The 25,001-nt window shown below is 38.3% G+C and overlaps 3 protein-coding genes and 1 pseudogene across 8 annotated transcripts in view; 3 read left to right on the forward strand and 1 right to left on the reverse strand.

Annotated features, from left to right (window-relative positions):
• The window catches only part of LOC133555748 (serotonin N-acetyltransferase-like), a 446,295-nt pseudogene that overhangs the window by 314,385 nt on the left and 106,909 nt on the right, over nt 1–25,001 (reverse strand).
• On the forward strand, nt 293–4,230 carry hspb9 (heat shock protein, alpha-crystallin-related, 9). Its single transcript, XM_061905057.1, has 2 exons — nt 293–548; nt 2,073–4,230. Exons 1-2 carry the CDS (start codon nt 376–378, stop codon nt 2,554–2,556), a joined length of 657 nt encoding a protein of 218 aa, XP_061761041.1. The 5' UTR covers nt 293–375; the 3' UTR covers nt 2,557–4,230.
• LOC133555747 (hemoglobin embryonic subunit alpha-like) lies at nt 7,345–8,365 on the forward strand. The gene is made up of 3 exons (XM_061905065.1): nt 7,345–7,503; nt 7,580–7,787; nt 8,153–8,365. Exons 1-3 carry the CDS (start codon nt 7,409–7,411, stop codon nt 8,279–8,281), a joined length of 432 nt encoding a protein of 143 aa, XP_061761049.1. The 5' UTR covers nt 7,345–7,408; the 3' UTR covers nt 8,282–8,365.
• Nucleotides 8,806–25,001, forward strand: part of nprl3 (NPR3-like, GATOR1 complex subunit) — a 37,706-nt gene continuing 21,510 nt past the window's right edge. Inside the window, exons 1-5 of one of the 6 annotated variants that reach the window (XM_061905059.1) lie at nt 8,806–8,945; nt 9,023–9,245; nt 9,372–9,438; nt 21,024–21,062; nt 22,134–22,266. In XM_061905059.1, coding sequence (XP_061761043.1) covers nt 9,044–9,245; nt 9,372–9,438; nt 21,024–21,062; nt 22,134–22,266 — 441 coding nt within the window. In that variant the 5' untranslated portion in view covers nt 8,806–8,945; nt 9,023–9,043. The other 5 variants (XM_061905058.1, XM_061905063.1, XM_061905060.1 and 2 more) reach the window with 5 other exon arrangements.

The following is a 25,001-nucleotide window of genomic DNA, read 5'->3' on the forward strand; positions in this document are numbered from 1 at the left end:
TTGTGACCTAAACTGACTTAGCCCTGGGCTGGGATTAGTTTGCACTAAATGTGTTGCTCAATGGCCCGGCCGCCGTTAGCGCTGTCATTTTTTCACACGCGCCCACTTTTTGTCAGCGAGTAAAAAAAGAAGAAGCAAAAAGGCGTATGAGGTCATGTTGTAAGAAGATGAGCTCATCCTCGCAGGGCATCCCTGCTTGGCTGCTGACAGCCGGGAGCAACCCTGAGATCATGGGCTGCAAATAGCCTGGTGTGGCTGTGGGGGGCTGGGGGGGTTTGGGGGTATAAAGAGGGGCTGTATCAGAAGGAGAAGACAAGACAAGACAAGACAAGGTCCAGAAGAAGCTGCGGAGAATTCCCTCTGGACGTTCGCCGGATGGCCCGACACGCAGCTCTGAGCAGCCTTTTTGGCGACGACCCTTTCTTCAGCCAGGGGGCGCTGCTGTGGCCCTTCCCCTCGCTGGGCCGCAAAGTGCAGCTGGCAGACAACTTCTTCAAGGACGCACCGGCGCTCGCCAATTTCCCCAACGTGGCCTCCGCTTTCAACAGGTAACATCATGGAGGATAGATGTTCTGAACTCCTGCTTCTTGATAGTGGTTTAGACCCCAGAGGACTTCTGTACTGCACTTCTTTCCATCAATCAACCACACATTATTTCATTTCATTTCATTTCAATGTTCTGAACTCCTGCTTCTTGATAGTGGTTTAGACCCCAGAGGACTTCTGTACTGCACTTCTTTCCATCAATCAACCACACATTATTTCATTTCATTTCATTTCAATTTTCTGAACTCCTGCTTCCATGCCAGTGTCGTAATGACTTGACCATTTCTCATCATGTTCCTTCTTTAGACGAAACAGCGCCTCTGCTGGTCGTAGTCAAGTACTACACACAGTTCTTCAAGGATCCTTCTTGCCGATTAATGATTCATGCACCATTTTAATTTCTTACATAAATAAATGTTCTCAACTCCTGTTTCCATGCTAGTGTCGTATTGACTTGACCATTGTCCACCATCAATGACTTTAATGACTGGTAGTGGTCAAGTATTATCCACAAGTCTTCTGGGTCATTCTTAACCACCAATTAGTCACACATGTTCTGGACTTCTGTTTCCGTGCCAAAGTCGTATTGACTCGACCTTTTCCCACCGCTGATGATGTCATGCTGTTACCTTTTTAGACGCCGGTTAAATCAAGTACTGCACACATTATCATTTGGATTTATTATTAAAAGCATGAATGTTCTCAACTCCTGCTTCCGTGGCAGGGTGGTATTGACTTGACCACTAACTCATAGCTAATGATGACATGTTGTTACTTCTTCACACGCAACAGCACTTCTCTGCTTGTGGTCCACTATTTCACACAATTTTGCCTGAGTCATCCTTTACCACCAATTAACCGTGCATAGCATTTATTTATAGTATCAATCAATCAATCAATGTTTATTTATATAGCCCTAAATCACTAGTGTCTCAAAGGGCTAAATGTTCTTAACTCCTGTTTCCATGCCAGTGTCGTAATGATGTGCTCATAGTTAATAACTTCCTGTTACTTCTTTAGACACAACAGCGCCTCTGGTGGTAGTGGTCAAGTATTACAACCCATTTTTCCTGGCTCATTCATAACGATCAATTAATTGTGCATTACTCTTATTTATTTGATACAGATGAATGTTCTGGACCCCTGTTTCCATTGCAGTGATACTAAACTTTTAATAGCCGACGACATGATGTCGTTGTTTGTACCGAATGCTGCTTGGGGTCAAATACTGCACCCCCTCCTGCCTCCTCTCTAAGCCTAATCCTATCTAATAGGTGTTTGAAGGCTAAGCGGTAAAATGTCCTTTTAACGTGTCCGTTGTCAGGCTAAGCGACGTGGACAACATCATTCCTCTCTAATAGGTGTTTGTATGAAAGGAAATGAAGACTAAGCGGTAAAATGTCCTTTTAACGTGTCCGTTGTCAGGCTAAGCGACGTGGACAACATCATTCCTCTCTAATAGGTGTTTGTATGAAAGGAAATGAAGGCTAAGCGGTAAAATGTCCTTTTACCGTGTCCGTTGTCAGGCTAAGCGACGCGGACAACCAGGCTGAAGATGGAGAGGCGGTGGAGAGACCAAGTCCAACTCAGCACGCCGACGCTGAACACGACGACCTACTGGTGACCCTCGATGCTCGTGGCTACGCCCCCGGCGACATCACCGTCAAGCTGGAGGGGCGGAGCCTGCTAGTGGCGGCCAGCAAGCAGGCGGGGGCGGAGGAGGCCCACTCCTGCTCGTCCTCGTCCTCGCACGCCTCCGTGGCCTCCTCCGCCTCGGCCCGCGTGGGTTTCAGGCAGAAGATCCAGCTGTCGCCTCACCTGGATCTGGCCGGCCTGTCCTGTTCGCTCATGGAGGACGGACAGCTGCGGGTACACGCCCCCGTGGCCAGGGGGCCAATCACAGAGGGGCGTGGAGAGGAAGACAGAAGGACCCTGGAGCGTGAGGAAGAGGAACCTCCTCGATTTCGGGCTTCCCTGGAATTCCCAATCACCAAAGAGAACACGGACTAGTGCTAAACGCACTAAAATCACTCAGTCATGTGTAAATGTCTTTAAGTGTTTAGTACACGCACTAAAATCACTCAGTCATCTTCATGTGTAAATGTGTTTAAGTGTTTAGTACACGCACTAAAATCACTCAGTCATCTTCATGTGTAAATGTGTTTAAGTGTTTAGTACACGCACTAAAATCACTCAGTCATCTTCATGTGTAAATGTGTTTAAGTGTTTAGTACACGCACTAAAATCACTCAGTCATCTTCATGTGTAAATGTGTTTAAGTGTTTAGTACACGCACTAAAATCACTCAGTCATCTTCATGTGTAAATGTGTTTAAGTGTTTAGTACACGCACTAAAATCACTCAGTCATCTTCATGTGTAAATGTGTTTAAGTGTTTAGTACACGCACTAAAATCACTCAGTCATCTTCATGTGTAAATGTGTTTAAGTGTTTAGTACACGCACTAAAATCACTCAGTCATCTTCATGTGTTAATGTGTTTAAGTGTTTAGTACACGCACTAAAATCACTCAGTCATCTTCATGTGTTAATGTGTTTAAGTGTTTAGTACACGCACTAAAATCACTCAGTCATATTCATGTGTTAATGTGTTTAAGTGTTTAGTACACGCACTAAAATCACTCAGTCATATTCATGTGTTAATGTGTTTAAGTGTTTAGTACACGCACTAAAATCACTCAGTCATATTCATGTGTTAATGTGTTTAAGTGTTTAGTACACACACTAAAATCACTCAGTCATCTTCATGTGTTAATGTGTTTAAGTGTTTAGTACACACACTAAAATCACTCAGTCATCTTCATGTGTAAATGTGTTTAAGTGTTTAGTACACGCACTAAAATCACTCAGTCATCTTCATGTGTTAATGTGTTTAAGTGTTTAGTACACGCACTAAAATCACTCAGTCATCTTCATGTGTTAATGTGTTTAAGTGTTTAGTACACGCACTAAAATCACTCAGTCATATTCATGTGTTAATGTGTTTAAGTGTTTAGTACACGCACTAAAATCACTCAGTCATATTCATGTGTTAATGTGTTTAAGTGTTTAGTACACGCACTAAAATCACTCAGTCATGTGTAAATGTCTTTAAGTGTTTAGTACACGCACTAAAATCACTCAGTCATGTGTAAATGTCTTTAAGTGTTTAGTACACGCACTAAAATCACTCAGTCATCTTCATGTGTAAATGTGTTTAAGTGTTTAGTACACGCACTAAAATCACTCAGTCATCTTCATGTGTAAATGTGTTTAAGTGTTTAGTACACGCACTAAAATCACTCAGTCATCTTCATGTGTAAATGTGTTTAAGTGTTTAGTACACGCACTAAAATCACTCAGTCATCTTCATGTGTAAATGTGTTTAAGTGTTTAGTACACGCACTAAAATCACTCAGTCATCTTCATGTGTTAATGTGTTTAAGTGTTTAGTACACGCACTAAAATCACTCAGTCATATTCATGTGTAAATGTGTTTAAGTGTTTAGTACACGCACTAAAATCACTCAGTCATCTTCATGTGTTAATGTATTTAAGTGTTTAGTACACGCACTAAAATCACTCAGTCATCTTCATGTGTTAATGTGTTTAAGAAGTGTTGCATTTTTCACAAACATGTATTTGTACAGTGGCTTGAAATAAAAAAAAAAGTTTTAAACCATTAATATGTGAGCATCTGTCCTTCAAAGTGAATTAGGCGGACATAATTGTTTTATGACCATAAGTGGGGGTCCCAGGAAGTGGGCGTGGCTTCCACGTAGCTAGCATTGTCATTGTACTTTGTAACATCACATTGGAAGCAAAACTATTTTAGTGCAAATTGATAAAAAGACATAAAAAGATAAAAAGATTGATAAAAATAAACATGCAAACAGCAAGCACACTCATTCTTGTCTTGTGTTCAGCCACACTCTTGCCCTCGGCTAAAAAGTCTTCTTCCGTATGTTTGTCCTCCATTTTATTGTCCCGGATCTCCTGCCTGAGGGCAACACTTCACAAAGCGGATGTCCAGGGTGAGACGAATTGTTATGTCCCTCATGATGGTGAGACACCTGCATGTTATGTCCCTCATGATGGTGAGACACCTGCATGTTATGTCCCTCATGATGGTGAGACACCTGTATGTTATGTCCCTCATGATGGTGAGACACCTGCATGTTATGTCCCTCATGATGGTGAGACACCTGAATGTTATGTCCCTCATGATGGTGAGACACCTGCATGTTATGTCCCTCATGATGGTGAGACACCTGCATGTTATGTCCCTCATGATGGTGAGACACCTGCATGTTATGTCCCTCATGATGGTGAGACACCTGCATGTTATGTCCCTCATGATGGTGAGACACCTGCATGTTATGTCCCTCATGATGGTGAGACACCTGCATGTTATGTCCCTCATGATGGTGAGACACCTGCATGTTATGTCCCTCATGATGGTGAGACACCTGCATGTTATGTCCCTCATGATGGTGAGACACCTGCATGTTATGTCCCTCATGATGGTGAGACACCTGCATGTTATGTCCCTCATGATGGTGAGACACCTGCATGTTATGTCCCTCATGATGGTGAGACACCTGCATGTTATGTCCCTCATGATGGTGAGACACCTGCATGTTATGTCCCTCATGATGGTGAGACACCTGCATGTTATGTCCCTCATGATGGTGAGACACCTGTATGTTATGTCCCTCATGATGGTGAGACACCTGCATGTTATGTCCCTCATGATGGTGAGACACCTGCATGTTATGTCCCTCATGATGGTGAGACACCTGCATGTTATGTCCCTCATGATGGTGAGACACCTGCATGTTATGTCCCTCATGATGGTGAGACACCTGTATGTTATGTCCCTCATGATGGTGAGACACCTGCATGTTATGTCCCTCATGATGGTGAGACACCTGAGACACCTGCATGCCACTCTACACTTCATCCAGGGAGGGCAGAGAGCAGCCAGCCGGCCATCTTCATGACACTTTTACTAGACAATTTGATCTTTTTATTAAGAGAAAATAGTTTGGAAAGTTGTATTAAAGACAGAAAGTAGACAATAATTTTTAATATAAGAAAAAATAGTAAATACACTTTTGATTGAAGTTATATAAAGTTATACATATCTATCTTAAGTCACAGCCTTGGTTGCACAAGACAGTTAACAGAAGATAATACATGGCTTTAGCTTGGCATAGAAATAAACGTTTGTCATTGGGTAGAAAATGCTGTGAAATAGTTGTGTAAATGCACTAAATGCTTGAAATAGAATGAATAAAGATGATTCAAAATGAAAAATCACTGTAATCAAATGAAATAATACATTTGATAGGGTGGATTAAAGCCTTAAAAAGGGTGTAACTGCTGCAAGTACTACAACTAAAATGGTGGACAGATGAGAACTACAAGTTGTAATACTCCTGTCCGCCTGTAGGAATCCTAAATCATTACTCCAACCAGGACCTTCTTATTGTGAGGCAACAGCACTAACCGCTGTTCCACCGTATTGCCCAACCTTAAAAAAATAGAATATCCAGCAAAATGTCACTCAATTTCATTTCCAATGTGAAAGTAGCATGTGGTGTAAACTAAATGCATACAAAGTGAGATATCTCACACCTTTATTTGTTAATGTTTTGATGATCATGGCTACACTTTTTGAAAACCCCAAATTTTCTAAGATTTTCAATTTGATGTTTCCATGAGATGTAAAGCAGGCGTGTCGGACTGTTTTTCATTGAGGGCCACATTGCTTTTAACGGTGAATAATACAACGTATGAATATAGATGTCTATTATTGTCTGTACAAAACCAAATCTTTAGATGGTACTGCTTTAAACTGGCAGCTCACAATTTTACCCTAATATTTGCAGGGTTTTTTTTGTTTTTTTTTACAGCATATAAAATAAAAAAATACATGGAATTAAATAAAATGGAATGGGAAAAAGCTGTTTTTTAATGTAAAAATTCATGCAAGTTTTTCCATACTGTAAAATGTACAGCTGCTGTGTTTTATAGTGTATTATTCCTCATATTACTTATCTTGAAAGGGGATTTTACTTTTAAAAAAATGTTACTGTAAAATGTTTACGTGAACAGTTTGTTGGATTACTTGCTTTGAAATCAAAGTCAAGCAAATATTTAATGATTCATTTTTATTTGACATTGTTTTGAAATATTTTGTTTTATTATTAGAGATGATTGAAGTGTAAATGTATGTAATTGTACGCACTACATTTATTTTTGTAGTACATTTATTAGGAAAAGAGCAGGTATTTTACTTCCACATATTATTTCCACGCTTTGGGGGGCCAAACAATTTGGTGTGGCGGCCCAGATCTGGCCCCCGGGCCTGGAGTTTGACACGTTCTGTAAGCCATCATCATCAAAATAATATATTTAAAAAATGCTGGAAATATCTTGATTTGGATGTTATGAGCTCATTTTACATTGTAAATGTAATTGCTAGAATAAACAAAGGTTTGCACAATATTGTATTTTTTTTTGTTTCACCTGTGGTAAACATGCTACTTTGCCATTTTGAACAATTATAGTGTCTGAAAAAAGTCAACTATTGTCAATTTGAAAGTTGTTTACAGAGGACATCAAGTGTATTGAAGTTGCATTCATTCAGTTTGAATGCACAAATATTGCAATTTCATGTTATGACTTTATTTCTCTTTTGGTGGGGGGGGGGGGGGGGTGCAGTATCTCCTGCAGGCGGCACTCTCTGGGTGGCATCCAAATGGCACACATGTTATCTCTAAGGGGTGTGCCCGTGCCACCCGTGCCATATAAATACGCTCCATTTTGCCCCAATCAAGACATGAAACTTGCAGCAAGATGAGTCTGACTTCCAGGGACAAGGAAACAGTCAAAGCCTTCTGGGCTACCATCTCAGGGAAGGCGGACGCCATCGGCCATATAGCTCTGTCCAGGTAAACATAGCAGCAGCACCAAGTGATGAGGAGATGATGTCCTTGTTTGACTCCACGCCATGTTTTTCCTGTGCAGGATGCTGATTGTCTACCCCCAGACAAAGACCTACTTTGCCCATTGGAAGGACTTGAGCCCCACTTCTCCACTTGTGAAGAAGCACGGGAAGACGGTGATGGGCGGCCTGGCTCTGGCTGTCAGCAACATTGACAACATGATCGGCGGCCTGAATGACCTCAGCGAGCTGCACGCCTTCAAACTGAGAGTTGACCCCGCCAATTTCAAGGTGAAACCTCAACACACTTCAATATTACATACATACTGCAGCTTTTTGCTCTTGTGTGTGCAAATACATTCAAGTGGGCCACTTTGCACCCACGGCTACTTTTTTATTGGCCCTTGCTCTTTCTGAAAAGAAAATGAATTTGTTGTGAAATATTTGCTTGGTCACTTGTACGGTTTGCAGATCAACCAAACAGGATCAACCACTAGAATTTGATGTTATTCATTGAGCTTCTTTCCAACATCCCGTGTGTGTACTTGCGCACCATGACATGTCTGAAGAGGAGGAGGAAGAAGCACAGCTAATTCTACCCTTTGGAAATTAAAACACTTACTGACTGCATTTTGGGGGTTTTGTTCTTTTTACAGATTCTTAGCCACAACATCCTTGTGGTGCTGGCCATCATGTACCCCCAGAAATTCACCCCAGAGGTCCATTTGGCCCTGGACAAGTTTTTGGCTAGCCTGGCTCTTGCCCTGGCTGAGAAATACAGATGAACTTCACCAAGACGGGAGCACAACAGTCCACAGGACATTATTTCTGCTCTGTTGGGATGAATTTCAATAAATGATTGATGGCAATGTTGTGTTTTGTGTAGAACACAATTTTTATATTACATACACACACACACACACACACACACACACACACACACACACACGCACACACAAAAATAAAATAAAATAAAAAAGATTTATATTTGTATGTATATGTATATATATATACACATAGACATACACCTGGAGATAGGCCCCTCCCACCTCCAAAGACATGCACCTGGGGATAGGCCCCTCCCACCTCCAAAGACATGCACCTGGGGATAGGTTGATTGGCAACACTAAATGGTCCCTAGTGTATGAATGTTGTCTATCTGTGTTGGCCCTGTGATGAGGTGGCGACTTGTCCAGGGTGTACACCACCTTCCGCCCGATTGTAGCTGAGATAGGCGCCAGCACCCCACAAAAGGGATTAAGCGGTAGAAAATGGATGGATGGATGGATGGATGGATAAACCAATGAAAATGAAACCAATTTGCACGCGTGCGCAGTGCTGCCAGACGCCAGCTTGTTTCAGTCGGACACTTTTCTGTGCGACACAAAACAAGCAGGAGCTGGAGACTTTGGAGGAGCTGCACCGTTGGCTGTCAAATGAGTCATAAATGTATGGCAAAGAAAAGCAAGTGTTCTGTCTAAATGTATGCCAAAGAAACGTGTTTGAGCTGCAGGCGTCACATGTAGGTTAGCTCGAATGCTAAGAAGATGCTGAAGCCGTCCGGCGGCTCCGCAGATGAGCCCAAGTCAGCCTTGGTCCGGCCCAGGATAGCCGTGTACCGAGGCCCCAGAGGAGGACACAAGACCAACCCCATCAGCGTCATTCTGGTTAGCTCTGGAAGCCGAGGAAACAAGCTGCTTTTCCGCTATCCTTTCCAGAAAGTCGCCGAGTGCGCGACGTCGCTTGCAGGTAGCGTGTTAGCATCATGCTAGCTGAGCAGACACATCAACACGATAGCGTCTTGTGACGTCATCATGTGCAACATTACAACTATGCTTCTGTCTTCCATGGCAACCTGCTGTTTTCCCCACAAAGCAAAGCAGCGGAATCGCTATGCACTCAACACAACAGGGGAAGTTGAAGACCAAGATGGAGATTCAAGGTATTTTCATTTCTTCACTTATTTTCACCCCCACAATCCCTGCACACAACCATATTTCAACCTACACAACCATATTTCAACATACACAACCATATTTCAACATACACAACCATATTTCAACATACACAACCATATTTCAACGTACACAACCATATTTCAACCTACACAACCATATTTCAACATACACAACCATATTTCAACATACACAACCATATTTCAACATACACAACCATATTTCAACCTACACAACCATATTTCAACATACACAACCATATTTCAACATACACATTCATATTTCAACCTACACAACCATATTTCAACATACACAACCATATTTCAACATACACAACCATATTTCAACATACACAACCATATTTCAACATACACAACCATATTTCAACCTACACAACCATATTTTAACATACACAACCATATTTCAACATACACAACCATATTTCAACCTACACAACCATATTTCAACATACACAGCCATATTTCAACATACACAACCATATTTCAACATACACAGCCATATTTCAACATACACAACCATATTTCAACATACACAACCATATTTCAACTTACACAACCATATTTCAACATACACAACCATATTTCAACCTACACAACCATATTTCAACCTACACAACCATATTTCAACATACACAACCATATTTCAACATACACAACCATATTTCAACATACACAACCATATTTCAACCTACACAACCATATTTTAACATACACAACCATATTTCAACATCCATCCATCCATTTTCTACCGCTTAGTCCCTTTCGGGGTCGCGGGGGGCGCTGGCGCCTATCTCAGCTACAATCGGGCATACACAACTATATTTCAACCTACACAACCATATTTCAACCTACACAACCATATTTCAACCTACACCACCATATTTCAACCTACACAACCATATCTGACCGTACAAGTGTGTTGCTGTTAAGTGCACTAGAAGTACATCACAACATGTAAAGTGGTGGTCAAAAGTCTTGGTACATGTGTAAAGAACATCATGTCATGGCTGTCTTGACTTTACAATCATTTCTACAACTCTTATTTCTTTGTCATGTAGTGATTGGAGCACATACTTGTTGCTCACCAAAAACATTCATGAAGTTTGCTTCTTTTATGAATTTATTATGTCTCTACTGAAAATGTGAGCAATCAAAAGTATACATACAGCAATGTTCATATTTGCTTCCATGTCCCTTGGCAAGTTTACCTGCAATAAGGTGCTTTTGGTAGCCATCCACAAGCTTCTGTGCACATTTTTCACCACTCCTCCAAACATATTGCTGGGTATTGTGGCCAAAGAGCTGGATTTTTGTTTCATCTGACCATAGAACATTCCTTTAGAAGGTCTTATCTTTGTCAGATGAATGAAAATGAAATGAAAAATGGAGCTGTTTGGCCACAATACCCAGCAATATGTTTGGAGGAGAAAAGGTGAGGCCTTTAATCCCAGGAACACCATGCTTACCGTCAAGCATGGTGGTGGTAGTATTATGCTCTGGGCCTGTTTTGCTGCCAATGGGACACTGAAAAAGGAGGATTAGCTCCAAATTGTTCAGGACAAGCTAAACTCATCAGCCCGGAGGTTGGGTCTTGGGCGCAGTTGAGTTTTCCAACAGGAAAATGACCCCAAACACACCTTAAAAGTGGTAAATCAGGCTAGAATGAAGGTTTTAGAATGGCCTTCCCAAAGTCCTGACTTAAAGCTGTGGACAATGCTGGAGAAACAAGTCATTGTCAGAAAAGCAACACATTTAGCTGAACTGCAGCAATGTTGTCAAGAGGAGTGGTGAAAAAGTCATCAAATATGAACATTGCTGTATGTATACTTTTGATTGCTGACATTTTCAGTAGAGCCATAATAAATTCATAAAAGAAGCAAACTTCATGAATGTTTTTGGTGAGCAACAAGTATGTGCTCCAATCACTACATGACAAAAAAGTAAGAGTTGTAGAAAGTCAAGACAGCCATGACTTGATGTGTATGTCCACTTTTGAGCAGGACTGTAGAAGACCCCTTGTGCTACCCAACACCACCTCCTATCCTGCAAGTTGCAAAACATTTTCTTGAGAATGCTTTAATTTAACTGTTGTGTTTTTTGAATCTTTGAAAAATAACGTGAAGTGTCGGCCAAACTTTTTTGATGGAGGTTGTGTTTATTTTATTATCCACTGTCCTAAAAAGCAGAATTAGTGTAGTTTTCAGTGTGAATATTTTACTAAAGTAAAAGTTCAGGTAAACAAACCAAGAGTCTATCCTAGCTGCACTTGAGCGAAAGACAGGGTAAACCCTGGACAAGACACCCCCTCATCGCAGGGCCAATTTTATTTTATTTGTAATTCATTTAAGAATAATAAATAACTTCATTGTCAATAAATTCCCCCAAATATGTTTTGATATTTGATAGGGCATTCATCTGAGAAATGTTGTCATGTCTGCTGGAGCACAGGTACATGCTCCCCTTGCTCCCCTTGCAGTGCTGCTGGCCTGCACCTGCATCTTTCCTTTGCACACCTGGACAAACTTCACCTTTTGGCCTGGGAAATCCCGTTTTTGTCCTTCTTTCCTGGCATCTTACTGGTCCCGTTTTGTTTGTTTTTTCGCCACAAGCCTCCCTCCGTCCGCAAGACTGAAACGGTGAGCAGATTACAGGTGCGCTGAGTAGTCTGCACCATGAATCCATAGCCAGCTTTCCATTAATACCACAAATAAACGCAAGAGGCGGAGGTTCTTTTATTTTTTTCATTTGAGTGACAGCCGTGTTGACCTTTGCCCTCTGGCCAATCCAAAGTGTTGAAGGAAACAGCACGTTTGTGAACACCAGGGATGTCCAAACTTTTTCCACTGAAGGCCGCACATGGAAAAAATAAAGCATGCAGGGGCCATTTTGATATTTTTCATTTTCAAACCATAACAAAATATATGGATTTATTTTTAATTATTTTTACCTTTAGGGATGCCGGGGACCATAAAGGGTCTAATGTTAAAAACAAGTCAAATTATTATTATTTTTTAAATTATTTAATGCTTCTAGTAAATATCTACAGCAGGGGTCACCAACGCGGGCACCAGCTCGCCCGTAAGGACCAGATGAGTCGCCCGCTGGCCTGTTCTAAAAATAGCTCAAATAGCAGCACTTACCAGTGAGCTGCCTCTATTTTTTAAATTGTATTTATTTACTAGCAAGCTGGTCTCGCTTTGCTCTTCACTTGTTTAAATAAATTATTTTATTTTTTTACTTTGCTTCTTATAACTTTCAGAAAGACAATTTTAGAGAAAAAATACAACCTTAAAAACCATTTTAGGATTTTTAAACTCATATACCTGTTTACCTTTTAAATTCCTTCCACATTAAATCAATGTTCAAGTTTTTTTTTTTATTGTAAAGAATAATAAATACATTTTAATTTAATTCTTCATTTTAGCATCTGTTTTTTCAACAAATAATATTTGTGAACTATTTCTTCAAACTTATTATGATTAAAATTCAAAAAAATTATTCTGGCAAATCTAGAAAATCTGTAGAATCAAATTTAAATCTTATTTCAAAGTCCTTTGAATTTCTTTTAAAATTTTTGTTCTGGAAAATCTAGAGGAAATAATGATTTGTCTTTGTTAGAAATATAGCTTGGTCCAATTTGTTATATATTCTAACAAAGTCCAGATTGGATTTTAACCTATTTATAACATGTCATCAAAATTCTAAAATTAATCTTAATAAGAAAAAATTACTAATGATGTTCCATAAATTCTTTTTTTAATTTTTCTTAAAAAGATTCGAATTAGCTAGTTTTTCTCTTATTTTTTCGGTTGAATTTTGAATTTCAAAGAGTCGAAATTGAAGATAAACTATGTTTCAAAATTGTATTTTCATTTTTTCCTGTTTTCTCCTCTTTTAAACCGTTCATTTTAGAGTTTTTTTCATCATTTATTCTCTACAAAAAACCTTCCGTAAAAGGAAAAAAAATGTAAGACGGAATGACAGATAGAAATACCTATTTATATATATATATATATATAGATTTATTTATTAAAGGTAAATTGAGCAAATTGGCTATTTCTGGCAATTTATTTAAGTGTGTATCAAACTGGTAGCCCTTCGCATTAATCAGTACCCCAGAAGTAGCTCTTGGTTTCAAAAAGGTTGGTGACCCCTGATCTACAGTATATCAACTTCAGGTTGATATAAAGTAAAACAACAACAAAAAGGTTTTATGCCTTTTCTGTCAAAGACAACTTTGTTTTTTAAAGTTAAAGTAGCAATGATTGTCACACACACACTAGATGTGGCGAAATTATTCTCTGCATTTGACCCATCACCCTTGATCACCCCCTGGGAGGTGAGGGGAGCAGTGAGCAGCAGTGGTGCTGCGCCCGGGAATCATTTATGGTGATGTAACCCTCAATTCTAACCCTTAGTGCTGAGTTCCAAGCAGGGAGGTAATGGCTCCCATTTTTATAGTCTTTGGTATGACTCGGCTTACAATAACACTGAAATATTCCATATTTTCCCCACTGCCCAAAACATTCAGAAAGCAATGTTTGATGTGAAATAATTAGAGCCTTAAAAAGATCAATAATGCAGGACACCATTGATTTTAATTATTATTTTTTAGTAATCACAGTGAAAATATAAATACAATCCCAATAAATATATTTGGGATCCAAAAGGTGCCCCACTCATAAAGTGGTACATTTTTATAATTTTTTTTTACTTTCAACACTTAAGTTACAAAATCAACTTCAGATATATCTGTCGATTTTACGTTTGAACTATTATTTTGTTTTTTTTATGCTCTTTTGTCAAAGAAAACATTTATGTTTTTCTATGGCAACCACACAAAGTATGTAATATTTTCAATATTAAAACATTTTAGAGTGAAATATTTGTAGCCTTGAATAGGTCAATAATTCATTATAACATTGATTTTTAGTTTTGTTTTTTTGAGCAATGGCAAAAAAAGAAAAATAAAGATGGACAAAAGAAAAAATACAGCTTGCATGGCAGCTTTGTGTCAACATTGCAACTTGTTCTAGTTGGATTTCACCACATTGCACTTTTTTTATGTTTTTTTTTTAATTTTTGCAATAGCATTTCCAGAATGTGTGGCAGGCCGGTAAACAATTAGCCACGGGCCGCAAATGGCCCCCGGGCCACACTTTGGACACCCCTGGTGTACGCCAATAACCAACACCACTTGCTCCTCGGACAAAAGTTTAAATGGTGACATTGGCCGATTGTCAATAAGTCAATCGGTTGAACAATAAATGAAAATGAAGTTGAAATACTTCATTTTGGCCTGGATGAACTGCTATGTCCGTTTGGGTTTGTTTTCTTTGGCAAACAGTGAGCCAGAGCAAGAGGATTACTAAGCCAAATGTCTGCTGATTATATTTCAGCTTCAACCCCGATGGCCAATGTGATCAACTCGGATGAACGAGTGAGAATGCCGTGACCACATGATGATCATTAAAAAAAAAAGACGTGATTAACTCGGATGAATGAGTGAGAATGCCGTGACCACATGATGATCATTAAAAAAAAAAGACATGTGATCAACTCGGATGAATGAGTGAGAATGCCGTGACCACATAATGATAACAAAAAAAAGACATGTGATCAACTCGGATGAATGAGTGAGAATGCCGTGACCACATAATGATAACAAAAAAAAAAGACGTGATCAACTCGGATGAACGAGTGAGAATGCCGTGACCACATAATGATAACAAAAAAAAAGACATGTGATCAACTCAGATGAACGAGTGAGAATGCCGTGACCACGTGATGATAACAAAAAAAAAGACGTGATTAACTCGGATGAACGAGTGAAAATGCCGTGACCACGTGATGATAACAAAAAAAAAGACGTGATTAACTCGGATGAACGAGTGAGAATGCCGTGACCACGTGATGATAACAAAAAAAAGACATGTGGTCAACTCAGATGAACGAGTGAGAATGCCGTGACCACGTGATGATAACAAAAAAAAAAGACATGTGGTCAACTCAGATGAACGAGTGAGAATGCCGTGACCACGTGATGATAACAAAAAAAAAGACGTGATTAACTCGGATGAACGAGTGAGAATGCCGTGACCACGTGATGATAACAAAAAAAAAGACATGTGGTCAACTCAGATGAACGAGTGAGAATGCCGTGACCACGTGATGATAACAAAAAAAAAGACGTGATTAACTCGGATGAACGAGTGAGAATGCCGTGACCACGTGATGATAACAAAATAAAAGACGTGATTAACTCGGATGAACGAGTGAGAATGCCGTGACCACGTGATGATAACAAAAAAAAAGACATGTGGTCAACTCAGATGAACGAGTGAGAATGCCGTGACCACGTGATGATAACAAAAAAAAAGACGTGATTAACTCGGATGAACGAGTGAGAATGCCGTGACCACGTGATGATAACAAAAAAAAAGACGTGATTAACTCGGATGAACGAGTGAGAATGCCGTGACCACGTGATGATAACAAAAAAAAAGACATGTGGTCAACTCAGATGAATGAGTGAGAATGCCGTGACCACATAATGATAACAAAAAAAGACATGTGATCAACTCAGATGAACGAGTGAGAATGCCGTGACCACATAATAACAAAAAAAAAGACATGTGATCAACTCAGATGAACGAGTGAGAATGCCGTGACCACGTGATGATAACAAAAAAAAAGACGTGATTAACTCGGATGAACGAGTGAGAATGCCGTGACCACGTGATGATAACAAAAAAAAAGACGTGATTAACTCGGATGAACGAGTGAGAATGCCGTGACCACGTGATGATTACACAAAAAAAGACGTGATTAACTCGGATGAACGAGTGAGAATGCCGTGACCACGTGATGATAACAAAAAAAAAGACGTGATTAACTCGGATGAACGAGTGAGAATGCCGTGACCACGTGATGATAACAAAAAAAAAGACGTGATTAACTCGGATGAACGAGTGAGAATGCCGTGACCACGTGATGATAACAAAAAAAAAGACATGTGGTCAACTCAGATGAACGAGTGAGAATGCCGTGACCACGTGATGATAACAAAAAAAAAGACATGTGGTCAACTCAGATGAACGAGTGAGAATGCCGTGACCACGTGATGATAACAAAAAAAAAGACGTGATTAACTCGGATGAACGAGTGAGAGTGCCGTGACCACATGATGATAACAAAAAAAAGACAACCCAACATAGTTTTTTCAACTGGGGATACATTACACTTCCAGATGTTTCTTAATGTTTATTTAGGTACAATTTTTGCTCATAGAGAGGACAGTCCATTTTATTTTTTTGGTTTATTAATTTTGGATAACAAAGTTGTTTACCTTCCACTTAGAGCAGGCCTGGGCATTTATTTTGATTGGAGGGGCCATATTTAGAGAAAAGAATGTGCCTAGGGGCCGGTATATCTATATTTAGGAACACTAATAGAAAACCTCCCAATAATGTCTGATTGAATGCTGAAAATGTTATGACAGACCGCCTTAAAAAACGGAATGGAATTGTTTTTGTTTTTTTTACTGAATGAGACACACGGAATGTACATGAAAATGAAGAATGTTACAATGTTAAGTATGAAGGATAAAAGACTGAATATTGACAACATATGAACATCACACCCCCTCCCCTTCCACATATTTTACCATCAAGCCAAACACAACACAATTGCAACAAACAGTGAAATATGAATGTGAAGGGTAAAAAACTCCACCTACAATGTGATATATGTGATATATCACTAAGCTTTACAACTTTCTTGTCAAAATCTCCTTCCACGTCTGTCCCTGACACCCACATTTCACACTCTGTGGAAACACTCCCCACCCACACTGTTTGGTGCCTCCTCTGACCTCCTGTGACTTACATGACCATAGTAACTCATTACATGACCATAGTAACTCATTACATGACCATAGTAACTCATTACATGACTATAGTAACTCATTACATGACCATAGTAACTCATTACATGAGCATAGTAACTCATTACATGACCATAGTAACTCATTACATGACCATAGTAACTCATTACATGAGCATAGTAACTCATTACATGAGCATAGTAACTCATTACATGAGCATAGTAACTCCTTACATGACCATAGTAACTCATTACATGACCATAGTAACTCATTACATGATCATAGTAACTCATTACATGAGCATAGTAACTCATTACATGACCATAGTAACTCATTACATGAGCATAGTAACTCATTACATGACCATAGTAACTCATTACATGAGCATAGTAACTCATTACATGACCATAGTAACTCATTACATGACCATAGTAACTCATTACATGACCATTGTAACTCATTACATGACCATAGTAACTCATTACATGACCATAGTAACTCATTACATGAGCATAGTAACTCATTACATGAGCATAGTAACTCATTACATGACCATAGTAACTCATTACATGACCATAGTAACTCATTACATGAGCATAGTAACTCATTACATGACCATAGTAACTCATTACATGACCATAGTAACTCATTACATGAGCATAGTAACTCATTACATGACCATAGTAACTCATTACATGACCATAGTAACTCATTACATGACCATAGTAACTCATTACATGACCATAGTAACTCATTACATGACCATAGTAACTCATTACATGAGCATAGTAACTCATTACATGAGCATAGTAACTCATTACATGAGCATAGTAACTCATTACATGACCATAGTAACTCATTACATGACCATAGTAACCCATTACATGACCATAGTAACCCATTACATGACCATAGTAACCCATTACATGACCATAGTAACTCATTACATGACCATAGTAACCCATTAGATCACCATAGTAACTCATTAGATCACCATAGTAACTCATTACATGACCATAGTAACTCATTACATGACCATAGCAACCCATTACATAACCATAGCAACCCATTAGATCACCATAGCAACCCATTAGATCACCATAGTAACCCATTAGATGACCATAGTAACTCATTAGATGACCATATTAACTAATTAGATGACCATAGTAACTAATTAGATGACCATAGTAACTAATTAGATGGGCATAGTAACTAATCAGATGAGCATAGTAACTAATTAGATGACCATAGTAACTAATTAGATGGGCATAGTAACTAATCAGATGAGCATAGTAACTAATTAGATGGGCATAGTAACTAATCAGATGAGCATAGTAACTAATTAGATGACCATAGTAACTAATCAGATGACCATAGTAACTAATCAGATGGGCATAGTAACTTGTATATAATACAAAAATGTAGAATCCTTGCATGTAAAGACTTAGTATAGTTGAAGACTATTCTGAGGTGATTATAAAAGATGAGGTCACATCATAATGGCAGCTACACGTTACATCTTAAACATCTAAACAAAATATTTGTGCTTTTTCCGGCGGGTCAGATTGAAAATCTTAACGGGCCACATGTGGCCCCCGGGCCTTAAATTTGCCCAGGTCTGACTTACACTACAATGAAAAACAATTCTACAGAGAAATAAAGTGTATATGCTTTTAAATGGTTACTTGCAGTATGATAAGTATAGTATCTGTTCAGTTATTTCTTCAGTTTAAAAACATGATGTAGAAAAAAAGCTCAGTCTCTGCATAAAGCCAATTATTTTTCAAAGTAATGTAATGCATGTTGTTTTAATGATTACAACATTATGCAACAATGTACTTAATGTGTGGAACTTTTGAGACAGGAATATGTAGATTGAGAGTCCAAAAGTAACATGTCTTCATTCACTCCTTATTTTCTCAGTTTTATCCATACAGTATATACAGTACAGGCCAAAAGTTTGGATACACCTTCTCCTCCTTCAATGCAATCTTTTCTTTATGTTCATGACTATTTACATTGTAGATAGTCACATCAAAACTCTGAATGAACACACGTGGAGTTATGTCCTGAACAAACAGAGGGGAAATAACATGTTTTATATTCTAGTTTCTTGAAAATAGCCACCCTTTTGCTCTGATGACTACTTTACACACTCATGGCATTCTCTCCATGAGCTTCAAGAGGGAGTCACCTGAAAGGCTCTTCACTTCCCAGGTGTCACAGTTTAGATGTGACAATCTACAATGTAAATAGAACATCAAGAAAACATTGCATTGACACGAGAAGGTGCGTCCAAACTTTTGGCCTGTACTGTATGTATAAAATATAAAAACAGCAAATCATAATTTTGGGGAGAAAAATGGCAGTTTGGGTTTTTCTCAATCTAGTGCAGCCCAAGCGCAGAGTTGCATGTTCCGTGATTCAATCCAACAACAAGGCCACAGAGATGGCTGGATATAAGGACGGCAGAAAAGCTGTCTCTGCCAAACATCTAAACTTTGTGTAACTATCTTGACACATAGGAGACTTATTATGTAAATATAGAAGATCAGGCCGCAGTTAACACATTCTCATACTTTCTGGAGCTTCAAAGTTGTCCCAACTATTATCTTTGTGAAGGGGAATTGCCAAGAATTGTTTTTTTAAAATGATCACAACATTTTAGGATTCCTTCCGAGTAGTATTAAATCCATAAACTGCTATAAAATTGAGTAGATGGCGAGTTACTGTGATGTGGAGAAATCCCGTATTTTTACCAATTTTCCCATTTGCTCCTCTTCGATACTTGTAATAAACGTGTTCATGCGCCTCATTACGCGACTGAAAGCGACGTTTCCCAAAAAATATTGTGAAAAAAACACTTAAAACCTTATCCAACTGTTTGCTGACAATTCATTTTACTGCAAATGACTATTGGTTCCAAATCATATGGGCCTCCTTGACTATTAATAATGGGTGTGGAAGAAAACATACTGGTTGATCTTTACTTTTTATTTGGACTTGGTAGCAAAGAACAAGCCATATGATACTTAAGAAAAAGTAAAGGTACATGGTTGTTTTCAATAAGTACAATAAATAAATGCTAAGCCAAATTTGAGTGTTATTTAGCAGCTGGGATTGCTTGAAATGAAGTGAAGTGAAGTGAATTATATTTATATAGCGCTTTTCTATGGGAGCAGGTGGGTAAAGTGTCTTGCCCAAGGACACAACGGCAGTAACTAGGATGGAGGAAGCGGGAATCGAACCTGCAACCCCAAGTTGCTGACACGGCCACTCTACCAACCGAGCTATACCGCCCCGATTGGGGGTGGGGTGGGGGGGGGGGGGGGGGGGAGGGGGGGGGGGATATTGTAGCCCGGAATAGTTAGGACTGCATTGGATTCTGGATATTTGTTCTGTTGTGTTTATGTTGTGTCACGGTGCAGAATTTCTCACAAAATGTGTTTGCTGTCTTCAGACAAAGTGTATCCACGCTCTTACCAACCACTTTTGTTTTTTTGCTTGATTCTTGTCTCACATAAAGTTAGGGGTATTGGACTTTCAGTATGAGCAGCCAAGTGTGACTAAAAGACACACTGCTAACTTCATGGATGTATGTGCCTTTTATTGCTTTCTTTGCCTGTTCCTTCTTTCTTTCTTTTTTACACCCTCATTCCCATTTCAGAGAACCATCTTCACTAACTGACGAACAGTTGGTAGCGGGGTAAGACTTTGGAATCATTCTAAAGCATCTTTCCTTTGCAGACATCACCGCGTCTTTCTTTCATTTGTTTATTATGATTATTACTGGGAGTGTAACGCTACCACTTAGTCACCTCGCGTCCAGGGTTTGTTTTGGCTACAGCCAGGGAACAAAATGCAAGTGTAAAGAACGTTAATGATATTTAGAAAAGAAAAAGACCTAGCAGACAATTGTCAAACAATGAAATAGTGCATGTATCGTTACACCCTTAGTTACAGTACAGGCCAAAAGTTTGGACACACCTTCTCGTTTCAATGCAATGTTTACATTGTAGATTGTCACATCAAAACCATGACACCTGGGAAGTGAAGAGCATTTCAGGTAACTACCCGTTGAAGCTCATGAAGAGAATGCCAAGAGTGTGCAAAGTAGTCATCAGAGCAAAGGGTGGCTATTTTGAAGAAACTAGAATATACAACATGTTATTTCCCCTTTGTTTGTTAAGTACATACTGTAACTCCACGTGTGTTCATTCCTAGTTTTGATGTGACAATGTACAATGTAAATAGTGATGGACATAAAGAAAACACATTGACTGAGAAGGTGTGTCCAAACTTTTGGCCTGTAGTGTCTGTCTCGTTGATGTGGTTTGAACCTTCTTCTTCTTCTGTGTCCTCTACCAGTAATTGTGAATTAGGTTGTGTTTGTGAAAGAATGTCTTCGTTGCGATCCAACTTCAATCAGCATGTTGACTCTGCACTCGTGGAGATTTTGTGGCATTGAATCCACATTTTGTCCCAATCGGTTTATGGCATTTTTTTGTAACTGAAATCCAGTTCTTTATTGCAGCATGAATTACCTGCAGCATGAATCTTCTGCATTTCTCCCCCTGCAGGGAGACCTCTGCCTGTTTCCTGCGCTCAAGTAGACACGCAAGATTAAATTAAACATCCCAGGATGCTGCATCAAACTTGAATGTTGTAACCAAGGCCAATCGAAAACTACTCCATCTCTGCTTTCCAATCTCCTTTCAAGGTTTTCTTTTCTTGTCTCAGTTTTTCTTTCCAACCACAGTAAAGATGTGTCTTTCAGGTTCTCTGACATCATCCTGGCCACCATCCTGGCCACCAAATCGGACATGTGCGGCAAGAAGTTTGAGCTGAAGATCGACAACGTTCGATTTGTGGGTCACCCGACTTTGCTTCAGCATCCTCACGTCATTCAGGTCAGGAAGGGAATTTAATATTCGAGCCGGATTGTAGGCATAGGGATTGTTGACATTTGAAGCCATGCTAGTACCAAATTGGTTCTTGTAAAAAGGTGTCAAACTGAAGGCCCGGGGGGCCACAGGTGGCCCGCCACATCGTTTTATACGGCCTGCCAACGCCTGGAAATAATATGTAAAGTACTTACTAAATGTATTCTTTCTTTCCAGAAAAAAAATCAATTTCTTGCATGCCAATTACATATATTTTGATTCAAAAATCTGAATTGGTAAGTGGTTGTACTTTTATAGCGCTTTTCTACCCCTTTTTAAGGAGCTCAAAGCACTTTGAAACTATTTCCAAAATTCACCCATTCACACACACATTCACACACTGATGGCGGGAGCTGCCATACAAGGCGCTCACCAGGACCCATCAGGAGCAAGGGTGAAGTGTCTTGCCCAAGGACACAACGGACGTGACTAGGATGGTAGAAGGTGGGGATTGAACCAGGAACCCTCAGATTGCTGGCACAGCCACTCTACCAACTTCGCCACGCCATCCCCCAAATAATGACAATGTCACAAACTCTATATTATTGTACATTTTTTTTCTTCAAATAAAAAATAAATACTTAAATATCTGCTTAATGTACGTATGAATCTGTAATAATAATGATAAAAATGTAATGTTAGTTACATTTGTATGAACTTAGGTTGAAAAGTCCTTATCTCGGATAATATTGAACCATTAGTTTCATGTTTCCAAGCAATGTAACAAATATTTTCTCATACATTTAACTTTTTGGGGAATAATATAAATAAATATCTGACTGACTTAATATTTCAAAGCAAGTTATTTATTCAATGATACATTGTAAAAATGCTAACGGCTGTTCAGTGTCCTGAATTTGATCGTGAAAACATTTTGGAAGTAATACACGGCAAAAACAAGCACCATCGAGTGTTACGATAAACACTCTGTCGCCAGAATTTGACAGGAAAAAAACATGGTAGCTTTTTAAATACGGTAATATCCTGTAAAGAAAAAAACGATTTAATCCACGGTAAAATTCTGCCGACTGAGCTGCCAGTCTACAAATCATTTTTTACGGAGTACGTTAAAGAAAAAATCTTGTTGTGCAATAATATAATGAGGGGACAATTACTCTCCGTTACATAACTGCTGTAACCATGCTGTCCACAACCTGACTTGCATGCAATTGTTGTGAAACAATAGTGCTTTTTGATTTTGTGACATTAAAATTAAACATACTAGCATTTGAAATGCAGTACTTTAATAATATAAATCAAAAGTAAGTAATAGTACTACGTGGTTTTTACTTGGTCTTCATTAGGGGTCTGTGACCCACAGATCTACTGCAGGAGGGTTGTGAAATATTTGGTTTATTATATTTAAATTTTATTACCCCTGTATTTTGTCCACAAATGTAAAATGTCTTTAAATAGACATTGATCCAATTTTAGAAATGGCAGTAGCATGGCCACCCTCCTAACAGTATCTTGTGGGTTTAAAATAAAAACATGAATAAATAATTATATTATTATTTTTTAAACAGCTAGTAATTAGTGCTCTAACTGCCAGCTAAAGATTAGCAATGCAAACTGCCAGCTAGTGGTTAGGGCGCCAGTTAAGGGCATTTTGTCGTATTTTCATTTGAATTGGTTTTTCCTCATTTCTAATGTCCCGTTTATAATAATACTTGTATTAAAGAAATGAAGTACAAAATAAACTTATATCTTTTTAAAAAGAAATACACAGATAAACATATACTTTTTTTAATTTCTTAAGAAATTGTCTTGGTTTTTCATTATTTTTATATTGTTGAAATATAGTGTTCCTGATTTGTCTTCTTTGTATTTCTCATTCCATTTATATATATTGAGTAGTTGTATTTTACATCATTAAATGTGACATTAATTAAGTGACATGTTTTTTATAAAAATATATAGTGATTTATTGAAAAAATACACTTATGTTTTTAAAGTGAATACACTGATCAAAATAAAGTAAAAGCAAACATATATTTGTATTAAAAAATACACTGAATGTACCTTTTAAGTCCTGAACACAATGTCAAAAGTTTTTTTAATTTGATCATAAGTTACTGTGATAGTGGTCGGTCTTCTCGGTATTTGTATTTTTTAAAATTACACTGAAAAATATTGTTTTTAATTAATATTGACATGTTTACAATTCATTATATTCTATTATAATTTACTATGTTAGTGGTCTGTCTTCTCTATATTTCTCATGCTATTCATATATATATATATATATATATATATATATATATATATATATATATGCATGTATATACTATATATAATAGTATATTTTTATGTATACACTGTGTGTGTGTGTGTGTGCATCTATATATGCGTGTAACATTTGTATTTTTGCATTATTTAATGTTATATTTATTTATAAAAATACACCAAAATGTTTAATTAATTGAATAAATGTATTTTTGCATCATTTTTTTGTTTCCAAAAAATACACAGATAAAAAAATGTTACATTTTAAAATACTTGTATTTATTGAAAAAAATACACTGATTAAAATTTAAGTTGAAAAAATATATATATTTGTTGAGAAAATACACTGATAAACACATATATTTTAATTCCAATTTTTTTCCCCCATTTTTGAAATTTCGTCATAATTCACTCTTTGTGATCGGTTTTCTCTGTATTCCGCATTTATAGATGTGAATATTTGTATTTTGGCATTT

This window comes from Nerophis ophidion, linkage group LG07 (genome assembly GCF_033978795.1).
Source record: "Nerophis ophidion isolate RoL-2023_Sa linkage group LG07, RoL_Noph_v1.0, whole genome shotgun sequence".
NCBI lineage: Eukaryota > Metazoa > Chordata > Actinopteri > Syngnathiformes > Syngnathidae > Nerophis > Nerophis ophidion.